This window comes from Cyphomyrmex costatus, unplaced genomic scaffold (genome assembly GCF_001594065.2).
Source record: "Cyphomyrmex costatus isolate MS0001 unplaced genomic scaffold, Ccosl1.0 scaffold490, whole genome shotgun sequence".
Taxonomy (NCBI): domain Eukaryota; kingdom Metazoa; phylum Arthropoda; class Insecta; order Hymenoptera; family Formicidae; genus Cyphomyrmex; species Cyphomyrmex costatus.
The window spans coordinates 5,060-16,933 of record NW_017279183.1 but is presented as its reverse complement, the minus strand read 5'-3'; the positions used below and the strand labels follow the sequence as shown (position 1 = coordinate 16,933).

At 30.9% G+C, this 11,874-nt stretch overlaps 1 protein-coding gene across 1 annotated transcript in view; it reads left to right on the top strand.

The window, feature by feature from the left end:
• The window catches only part of LOC108778156 (Fatty acid synthase 2), a 13,875-nt gene extending 8,508 nt beyond the window's left edge, over nt 1-5,367 (top strand). Inside the window, exons 10-16 of the mRNA XM_018545258.1 lie at nt 820-1,124; nt 1,219-1,635; nt 1,935-2,959; nt 3,088-3,332; nt 3,409-4,102; nt 4,214-5,051; nt 5,180-5,367. Of these exons, the coding sequence (XP_018400760.1) occupies nt 820-1,124; nt 1,219-1,635; nt 1,935-2,959; nt 3,088-3,332; nt 3,409-4,102; nt 4,214-5,051; nt 5,180-5,367 (3,712 nt within the window). The remainder of the gene's footprint in view (nt 1-819; nt 1,125-1,218; nt 1,636-1,934; nt 2,960-3,087; nt 3,333-3,408; nt 4,103-4,213; nt 5,052-5,179) is intronic.
• Nucleotides 5,368-11,874: the final 6,507 nt, after the last annotated feature.

The window sequence follows — 11,874 nt, the reverse complement described above, 5'->3', positions numbered from 1 at the left end:
TTTTTTTTTTTTAATAAAACTATATATTTGTTAGTATTACATATAAAAAAAAAATGCAAAAGTACATTTTTAAATTGATTTTAAAAAAAGTAACGGAAAAGTAACGAAAAGTTATTTTTTAAGTAACGGTAACTGTAACGAGTTACTTTTAAAAAGCGATAACTGTAACTGTAACTAGTTACATTTTTCCTCGGTAACGAGTAACTGTAACTAGTTATTTTTAAAAAGTAACTTTCCATTCCCTGCTAATTATACATACATACACTGCAAAAAATAAAATGTCAATTTTAACTTAAAGATGTTTAGTGGACTTTCTGAGACATGCAAAAATGTAATAATATAATATTTTTTTTTACCTGGGAAGTATACTTATTCTTTATAATTTGTAATAATATTACCATAAAAATGACATTTGCATATCTCAGAAAATCCACTAAAGTCTTTAAATTAAAATTAACATTTTTTTTTATTTCTTACAGTATATACATGTATGTATCATATGTGTGTGTGTGTGTGTGTGTGTGTGTGTGTTTTTACGTATATGTGTAGATATATATTAATTACAATTATATTATAATTATTAGTATAATACACATATATATATATTTTAAATTATATTTATTTTATAATAAATTTATATTTAAAAAAGTACGTACATTGTAAATACATAATGAAAAGTTAATAAAATAAGTCCTGTATTTAACCATAAATATATTATTTACTTTTTAATTTTTTAATGCTTTAGGCAGAAGACAAGAAAATTCTAAAAACATATTATACTTAATTTTTGTATTATAACACATTTTATCGTTTCATTAGATGGAATCATTTCGAAGATTGGTTCATACCACGCTACGAAACACAAGAGTCCATAAAATCCAGAGAAAGATACGTTGAAATTTTACTCGAGGATCACGATTACGAATATATGAGTGACTGTATAATTGATGAAAGAAACTTACTACCCACGGCGGGTTATCTTGCACTCGTTTGGGAAACTATTGGTATGATGAAAGGACAAAAGCATACAATAATACCGATAGTTTTTCAAGATGTAAATTTTATTCGCGCTATTCATTTATCAAAACAAAATGCTGTAAAATTGAACATTGCGATTCAAAAAGGTATTAACAAGATAAGTTAACATAAAGTAATATTATATAATCGTAAAAATGCCGAAAATGCGTAATAATAAACTAATATATAAAAATATAATAGATGGAAAATTCGAAATAACCGAAGAAGATAGAGTTGTTGTGACAGGTACAGTGTACGAAACATCGAATCCCGAACTAGAAATGACTTCGACAGATCTATTATGGGAGAATAGTGAAAAAGAATTTATGACTGTTCGGGATATCTACAAAGAGTTGAAACTGCGCGGTTATCAATATAACGGCTGGTTTCGTGGATTAAAAAGTTCATCTATCTCGGGTAAAAAAGGACATATTATTTGGAGACAGAACTGGGTAACGTTCGTAGATTCAATGTTACAAATGAATATCTTAGAACATGATACTAGAGATTTGTATGTTCCTACGAGTATTCAAAAATTAGTGATCAATCCCATGCTTCATGATCGAAAGCTACAGGACGCAAATCATGATGTAGAAGGTGTAACAACAATGGAAAAACGTAAGTTTACTTCATTTATTAACAAAGAGACATTTTGTTTGAAACTTGAATATAGTGTAAAAAAATCTCTATCATATAAAATATATTACTTTAGATGTTTTCAGAGATGCGCTAAAGGATTTGCGGGTTATCGTCATGTTGTAATCCATTACTAATGCTAATATTTAGCATTCTCACTCTGATGAAGTAAATGGCAAGGTTCACGAAATATTGGCTATGATTCAGCGATAACTCGCAAACCCTCTGACGAAAATATCCGTGAAAGCCTCAAAAGTATTATTTTAGATGTCTTATTACAGAATTACAGGTACAAGTATATAAAGAGATAGACGTGATTATAGCTGGCGGAGTAGAAATACAAGGTCTTAAACTCACTCAAATTACTCGCCGAAAATTAGCTCAAAATGCTGTTATCGAGGAAAATACATTTGTAGCTCATTGCGATCGCGCTAAGGTTTCTTTGAACGAAGCAATTTGGATGTCGGCGCAACTTGCACTGGAAGATCATCAAATTGTCAAAGTAAAAGCAGTCGAGTTAGTGGAAGATAACGATGATGTTTCATTAGAATGTCTCTCATCTACGTTATTAGTCAAGACGTTCCAGGATATTCCATTGATACAAACGAATATCACTTTACTAACATCGCCGAATCGTTTTAATCCAGCAAACTTATCGCAAAACATTTCAATCGAAAATTTGAAGAAATCATTTAAAAATGAGCTCGATAATGCTCTAATAGTTGCAGGATTCAACCTTTTGACTAAAGAACATACTGCGTTAAAGCGATTGTTGTCATTTCTAAGAGAAGGTGGTTATTTATTAACGCGTGAAAAATGTGAAGTAATTGACTATAAGAAATATTTACAACAATATGAATTAAATGTTATTCTTGAAAAGCGCACTGATAAAGAAATGATTGTACTTCTGAAAAAAAAAGTTTATGTAAAAGAAAGAATTATTGTTTACATAAATAATGATAACTTTGATTGGCTGGAGAATCTAAAGCCGCTTGTGCGCGATGAGAATAAGCTCGATAAGAATAGCAGAATTATAATTGTAGGAGAGAGAGATTTTGAATGCGGTTTATTAGGTTTTATAAACTGTTTAAGAAAGGAGCCAGGTGGTGAATTTGTTAGGGGTGTGCTTGTTCAAGATGAGGAAGCCTCTAAATTCTCTCTTAAAGATCCTTTTTATGTACAACAATTAGATAAAGATATGACTATTAATGTATTGCGAGCTAATAAAACTTGGGGATCGTACAGATATTTAAAATTATTAGAACCCGAAGCCAGACTTGTGCCTACCGCTCATGTTTCTCAAATGGTACATATAAATTTTTTCAAAACATATTGATCGCTATCATTGTAGAATAACACTAGATTTTGTTACATAGTTTCTATTAAAAATTCTATTCTATGTATGTCATAACACAAAATTTCGTTTTTTTATAGGTTCGAGGTGACTTAAGCACATTCTGTTGGATAGAGAATAATCGATCAGTTGTGTCTCGTCGCGAGGATTTAGTGCACGTTGTCTATTCATCCCTGAACTTTAGAGATGTAATGTTCGCGACTGGTAAATTAACACCTCATGAGGCGATTTTAAAGGGACGGTTATTTCAGTATCTTTCTCTTGGAATGGAATATGCAGGATGGGATGCTAACGGGCAACGTGTAATGGGAATTTGTGATACTGAGTAAATGATACTCCATAAAATAAGTGCGTTGCGTAATATCATGAAATTGAAACTAAATTAAAATTATTTTTTCCAGTTGTATAGCAAACGTCGTTGTGAAAGATAAAGATCTGTGTTGGAAAGTACCCGAAACATGGACATTCGAAGAGGCGGCGACGATCCCATGCGTTTACAGTACGGCTTACATGGCCTTATATATTTATGGAAAAATGAAAAAAGGTAATAAAATACTTATACATTCTGGAACTGGCGGCGTTGGACAAGCAGCTATTCATCTCGCTCTTCACGAAGGATGCGAGGTGTTCACTACTGTAGGCACGAATGATAAACGGAACTTCATTAAGAAAATGTTTCCCGTCATCTCGGATGGACGTATTGGAAGTTCTCGAGATACTAGTTTTGAACAAATGATAATGCAGCAAACGAAAGGTCGCGGAGTCGACATCGTGTTAAATTCATTGGCGGAAGAAAAGTTAATCGCATCCGTTCGGTGTTTGGCGCAAAATGGTCATTTTTTAGAGATTGGTAAATTTGATCTTGTTTCTAATAATCCCTTAAGTATATCCGCGTTTCAGAAAGGTATTAGTGTTCATGGAATTATACTGGAGAATATATTCATTGATAATTACATGTACAAGACTCTATTGTCTAAAATGATAGCCGATGGTCTAAAAAATGGAATAATCAAACCACTTCAAGTAAAAGTTTTTCCTAAAACAAATATCGAAGAAGCTTTTAGGTATATGGCGGGTGGAAAGCATATAGGAAAGGTATGTTTATATATTGACTAATAATGAAGTTTATTCATAAATAGTCTTATACAAACCTATTTCACATATCTCTATAACGCGTACATTTTTAAAATATTATTATTTTTATAGATAATAATAAATATCCATGAAAAGGATGAGCCTTTAGGTAGGCACATTCTCGCATATCGTCGCTATTATTGTCTCAGAGATAGAAGTTACGTTATACTAGGAGGTCTGGGTGGATTTGGTTTAGAATTAACCGATTGGCTTATATTTCGTGGTGCCAGAAATATCGTTTTGATTTCAAGAAATGGAATAAAAAATGGTTATCAACGCATGAAAATTCGATTATGGAAGTCGTATGGTGTAAATGTTCTGATTATTAAGAATATTGATGTTGCTGATTTCAAAGATTGCGAATATCTTTTACGGATTGCGGAAAAAGAAGCACCGGTGGATGCAATATTCAATCTCGGTGCAGTGTTGAAGGACAATATTCTTAAGAATCAAACCGCAGAGACATTTGCAGTGCCTTTCCAATCGAAAGTTCGAGCAACGCAGATGTTGGATAAACTTTCTAGAGAAATTTGCCTAAAATTGCGGCATTTTGTAACGTTTTCTTCCATTTCCTGCGGCAGAGGAATCATTGGACAGACTAATTATGGTATGGCCAATTCCGTTATGGAGAGAATCTGCGAGAAGAGAGTGGAGGAAGGATTACCTGGATTGGTGATTCAGTGGGGAGCTATTGATGACGTGGGTATTCTTGAAAATATGCAGGAGAATAATAAGACAATAATTATTGGTGGCACCTCACGACAAAAGATATCCTGCTGTCTTGACCAGCTTGATATGTTTTTAATTCAAAGCCGGCCGATTGTGAGCAGCATTGTTGTAGCTGAAAAAAGAGTGGAACGTCACGGATTTGGTAGAAACAGTTTGGTAGAAACAGTTGCTAATATTTTAGGTAATTGTTCTTATGCAAACTTATTTTTTTGTAACTGTTTATTGTACTTTTTGTTTACTTAATTATTTATTTGCAGTTTACGAAAAATACACTATAAGATCATAATCATTTTTTATTTTATATTATAGGTATAAGTAAGATAAATACTGTAAGTCCAAATTTATCTTTAGCTGAACTTGGAATGGGTTCCTTGATGATCGTAGAAATGAAGCATACTCTAGAGCGAGAATTTGATCTATTTTTGACATTACAAGAGATAAGAAATCTTACTTTCGCGAAACTTACGAAGATGTCCGTTACAAGCATCAGTGAGTGATGAAATCGACAAACATCGGTGAAATGTACATAATGAAATAAAATCGCTCAGTAAAGAAGTAAAATATTGTAAAAAATTCGATTTATTTCAATGAAAGATGAAGATTTTGTTTCTCAAACTTGTTTTGATTTTTTTATTAAGAGGCAGAATATACGCGGGTGAACCAAATATAAATAAAGATTTCTTTTTAAAATTTTTTTTTATGAAATAAAAATACAAAAAATTCTTTTATTTTTTGAAGATCTGGCCGCTAGAAAAAACTTCGAAAGCATTTAATATTTAACTTAACTAAATGATGAACTTTGTTCTGATTTTGTATAGACAGACTATATTGGACAAATTGCATGTACGATAACGCGTGTTTATGATAATTCGCGACGGCATTAAGCGTATTATAGTGGCGATAGTTATATTTGTTGTATACAACCATCACACACATATCGGTCGGTTGGCCGGTCTGTCGCATTTCATGTGGCTAAGCTGCATTTTGACGTCGCTTATGCTATCGCGCGACATACCGGGGACAACTGTACAATTTCCCATAACGAAACTCGTTCGCGTGCAAACACCGGCATTCACCAAGCGGACGCCAGAGTGCACAGAATGGAATGGAATAGGAAGTCTCTTTTCCAGTACCGGTCCGGGTTACAAGATCGTGCGGAAAGCATAAAGATAAGGAAGGATATGGTATACGATTGATGTGTAAGCCTGGTATGCGTGGCGATGCAACATTAGTAGTATCCAGTAGTATCCTTGAGTGGAGAGAGCGCGCAATCAAATAAGAACGCGTCTCAATGAAAGCGAAGCAGGCACGTGATTAGATTAGCACTTAAAATTTACGGATTTGCGTCGTTTCGGCGTGTGATAAACGCGCGCGACTTGCGACGTAGGAAAATAAGGTCTTGAGATTCGTTCAAACGCATTCCCGGATAGAATACAGCACAGATTTAATAGTCACACTTAAGATATAATCGCACGACATGTCTTGATTACATCCTCGAAATAAATACGTATGTAATAGACATTACTATTTCATGCTAGAAAATTTCAAACTCAGTGATAAGATCGAATAATCTCTAGTTTATTACAGTTTATACTTATGCATATAACATTTCTTTCATAGAATAACTTTAATCTCGAATCAATTTACTTAATATTATCTAAAAATAAAAAAAAGGAATTTAATAAGGACTCTCAAAATTTTTAAATATTAGAAAAAATAGGACAAATAAGAGACGCGACGCGATACTTGGTGCGCAACATTCAACATACAATTTTAATAGAAATTAAACATAAATATATTTAGCTTGCTTCTCAAAATTTGAACATTTTGGTTACATTTGGGGTCATTCTCAGCGACATACAAAAGTATAGAAATGGAATCTCTTACACTCCCGCATAACAGATAAATTCCCGCTCAGATGTAAATTGAAAATCCTTTATCGTGGTTCCACGTCAGCGATGATTTCAAAAAGAAACCTGGTAAGAATGCAAGAGGTACATAAAAAAAAACGGAGTAATTACAAACATCAGAATAAATTAATTATAAGAACAACAAAGATTAAACGTTAAAAAGTTGTTAACGGTTTCAAAAAATCAGAATCAGTTTTTTCTTTTTGTTTTTCTTTTAATATTATTTTTTTCTAATTTTTTTGCTAAAACTCATAGTCGATCCTTTTTTATAATATTTCAAGGCTGTCGTAAGTAATATTTTAAGATGCTAGTATTTTCTAATTACTTTAGGACATCTTAAGATCGTACGTAAGACAATTCTCTTAAATAACATATAAGACTATATGATATCAACTATAAATACCTGTTTAAAATTTAGAAAAAGATAATGAATAAATTATATATAATTCAAATTTAAAATTAATCTATAGTGGTTGACAGACATTAATTAGCCGTAACTTTTTGGTTCATGCTCATAAATAAGGTAGAATTTCGTAGAAGTACAATAAATCAAATGTGTTTCACGGCTAGTTGCATCAATCGTTTCCGATAAGCTCGAGGCCGGCTGATTAACGTAATTCGATCCGATTCATACACACGCATCGCGCGCTTCTGCAATTGCAGAAGCGCATACTGCGTGGATATTGTTATTGTGCGACTCAATGATATTTCTTACCTCGTATGTTCTTTTCCCTTTAGTTTTCTATCCCCTAGACTCTCCTTCATTCTCGTAATATGAATAAGCTTCCTTCTTTTTGTGGCCAGTGGCAAGGAAAAATGGTATAGGATATTTCGCGGACCGTAAACACAAGAAAATTATCTCGCGGAAGGGATGAAAGGTGGCCTCTGCAACGTAATAGCGAATCCTTCTTTCCCGTATCCGACGTAGAAAAATAGGCTTAGCTCGTTGGCAAAAGCACGCGCTTGCGATCATGTTGAATTTATGGAGCTTTTTTGATATTTCGACTTTCCAAGTATTAACGCCGAGATAATTGCCAGCGAATGGAAGCGTGAATAAAAGCATGCAACTTTCGTTCTTTTTATTTTATCGCAGCCGTAATGATTTATTACAATTGACGAATGCAACGAAAGTAATACTCTTGAATAATTCAACAGGCGTTGTCAAAGTATGTATCATTAAAACGAGAGATTTTAATTAGCGGATTCTCTTCTTATCTTTATTCTTGCAATCTCAAAATTTATACGTTATGTATAAAAGTATTATCGTATCATTATATATACTACAGTTTAATGTTTAAAATTAGAACTTATTCTTGACAATTTGGAATTTACCTGTTACGCGTTTGATGGAAAAAGCGTTCGTTGCGCTAGCTTTATGTTTGACAGATATCGAATGATACTTCTATCCGGCGAACTTTTTGTTTCTGTTTACTGAGATGAGTACGAAATTGCGAGCTTCGATATATGATGACAATTCGTTTCCCGTATCTACATTTTTCTTCTGCTCGCAATTCTGAAACTTCGCGATAGAAATGCAGCACGATATGCAAGACTTTTCACGAGCGACTGACTTATCGCTGTCGCGAATCAAATTTTTTTATTAACATACGATAGGCTATAAATCGACGAGGAAAGAGGATAATTTCGCGATTTTATATTTAAATTTGTAAATAATACATATAAAGCACATTTTGTATTTGTGCGTAATTATTTTTAACACAATTGAGCGAAAAAGGCCATAAAGCGAGACTTGGTGTCTAAAATAATATTTGCATATGTATGAATTTTACAATTTCTAATTCTCGAGGAAACTGCGCTACAAATTAACTTTTTTCTTAAAACAGTCTTAAACTAAACCTGCAGAACATGATATCACAAAATACAAAATTGATAAAGAAGTGACAGAAGTAGAAAATTAGTTATTTAAATAAATTATCTCAAAATTAAAATTAATTTTGAAATAATTTATTAAATGAAATTGACCATAAAAAGACTAATATATTTTTGTAGAAAAACATATTTGTCAATACATTACTTATATGAAAAAATGGCATAATTCTAGTAAGGAATGAAGTTGTATAACTATACCTTCCACAGTGTTGGCAGCATTCACGAATTTTAGACTCATTTTACAATTTTGGAGAATATTCATAATGAAAGTATAACATGAAAAGAAAGTAAAGCGTATTCACTAACTTAATTAAAACGTTCTAATATTCAGAAAGAATTTAAAAAATGCTCTACTAAAAAGTTGTTAACTTTTGAGTCTTTTAATTTTTCTTTTTATCTAGAATATTTTTTGCATATTCCGCTTTTATTTTGATACAGTGCTACATTTAGATAGACACACTATGGTATTTATTGATGTCGTACAAGTCGTACATATAACATTACAAGCTTTTAGCCTCGCTTTTAGCGTTAATAATTATAAGCATTAATGTAAACATAAACATAAACAACACAGTTATGTTTAAAATACATTTAGCAAATATTAAAAATTAATTTTAAAAGTTTAAACTAAAAAATAAACATTAAAAATTTAATATTATAAGTTGTATTATTGTTACAAAAATAATACTACGTACCATTAATTTACGCAGGGAATGGAAAGTTACTTTTTAAAAGTAACTAGTTACAGTTACTCGTTACCGAGTAAAAAATGTAACTAGTTACAGTTACAGTTATCGCTTTTTAAAAGTAACTCGTTACAGTTACCGTTACTTGAAAAATAACTTTTCGTTACTTTTCCGTTACTTTTTTAAAATCAATTTAAAAATGTACTTTTGCATTTTTTTTTTTTATGTGTAATACTGACAAATATATAATTTTATTTAAAAAAAAAAACAATGTAGTATGGCTCAAATAATAAATTAAATAAAAGTAAAATGAGAAGGGTTACGAGCCAAAAATGAAACAGTTTATTTCCGATAAGAACGACGATGACAATGTAATTAAATGTATAAATATATATTAGAACAATAACATGGATAAAACAAGATAAAAACAAACGACGTTTCGACACTTATTGTCATCGTCTTTTAAACTGTTTCGCTTTTGGGTTCGTAGCCCTTCTCATTTTACTATTATTTAATTTATTTTTTAATTTTTTTTAAACACAATTTTGTAATTCTAAAACCTGTAAAATATGCAGCAAACTGAAATATTTGTATGTCCTATGTATTACATAGAAGATAGAAGTGTAAAATAATTACTGAATCATGACAGCCGAATGTCTAAGGGCTTTCAAGTCTTATTGATAAGCGCTATAAATAGCATGTATCCAATCAAACCGTGTTCAATCGTGTGCAAAGTAACGACGAAAGTAACTGTAAATTTCGTTACCGTTACTCAAAAAATGTAACTCGTTACCGTTACAGTTACCAAAAAAAGAAAGTAACGCAGTTACCAGTAAAGTTACCAAAAAAGTAACTTGTAACTGTAACTTCGTTACAAGTAACGAGTTACTTCCATTCCCTGAATTTACGAAAAACATATTTTACGCATTAACTTCTACATACTACGTAAAACACTTTATCAAAGTCATCAGCTTCAACTCAAATCGATACGTCGTTAAAAGTATTGTAAATAAAGATCTTCCTATATTCATCATCACATTAAATACTTTGGAGCCTACTATACAGACTTAATATTGCAATAATAGTTATATTTATAGTCGTTTATGTTTCCTGAATAATACATACGTACAAATAAAAATTTCACTGGAATAAAGCAATCTATTCTAGACCATCTGAGTATTTATTCTGAAATTAATAGTTGATATATGTACGTATTTTATCCTTCAATATAAGCACTTTACAATGTAATTTTCTTATAGTTTTTAAAGGATATGTACAATCTATTTTTGAAATTTTTATAAGAAGTATTAAAACACGTACGTTTGTCTCTCGTGCAGCAAGAATTAATTCAAGTTATTATTAACCGTTAACCGAAAAACTATGACAAAAACGCTACAGTCAGCGCTGGCACCATTATTTATTATAAGCTCGTTCCTCTGTTTGGGTTTGTTTGAATATCCACTTGGACAACCCAGGCCGTATTTCTCTTGCCTGTATACTTTGGCTGTATGGGGCACTCTTATATATTACATTTATTATCCAATATGCATCTATATGTGGCAGCTTAAATTAATCGTTATTGCAAATATCACCGTTCCTTTAGAACTGTTTGTCACCCTTTCATTGATTTTTAACAGCTTCTATCGTTGTAAGGTAAAAATTTTAAAAATTCTTTCTCAGTCTCTAATACTACTTGATTTTTGAATATTTCTTAACTTTTGTTTAAACGGATTTTTAATTGAAAGTTATAAAGATGTTTTGGTAATTATAAATTTCTTATTGTGGAGAAATATGAATTCAACAAATTTTTTTTTAAATCAATCTTAATGTTTGTATTAATAATTATTCTCTAGACAAAGTATGTTTGGTAAAATTAAGATTTTAATTTTTATTAAAATCCATAAATTTTATTAAAGTCCATAAATTAGATTTTTAAATAATTTATTTATGTTCTCTATGTTTAAAATACTAATACTAATCAAATTACAATAATACTTTTGTATATATAACATATTTTCCATACACATTGCTATAGCAATTTTTATTATTTTAAGTATAAAATTATAATAGCTTCTCTATTTTACATCGCTTAACTAGTCAACATGATTTTTTAAAGGAATTGAAAATATGTTTACATGAACTCTCCATAGTAGACGACACATTGGAAGCACTTGGTGCGCCAAAGAAATATCGAATGATACGTAAATGGATAATTCAAATAATAATTGGATGGATTACACTGTCTTTTATTGATTTAGCAGGATTATTTTATTCTTTTTTTAGTAAATATTCATTCCGTTCCGAAAATTTATGTTTAATAATTTTTAAAATACTTGCATTTAATTATAGAAGACATTTTTATACCTCAAATGCGCTGATTTGTGGAACTGTTATTGGGTTAGTATATGTATATGTCAACATTTAGTTTGACTTTGATTATTTATTAACGAAATTAAAATATGCGTATATGTTGTATATGCATTTTAATTTTACTAAAAGATGTTATTGAATTTCTTTC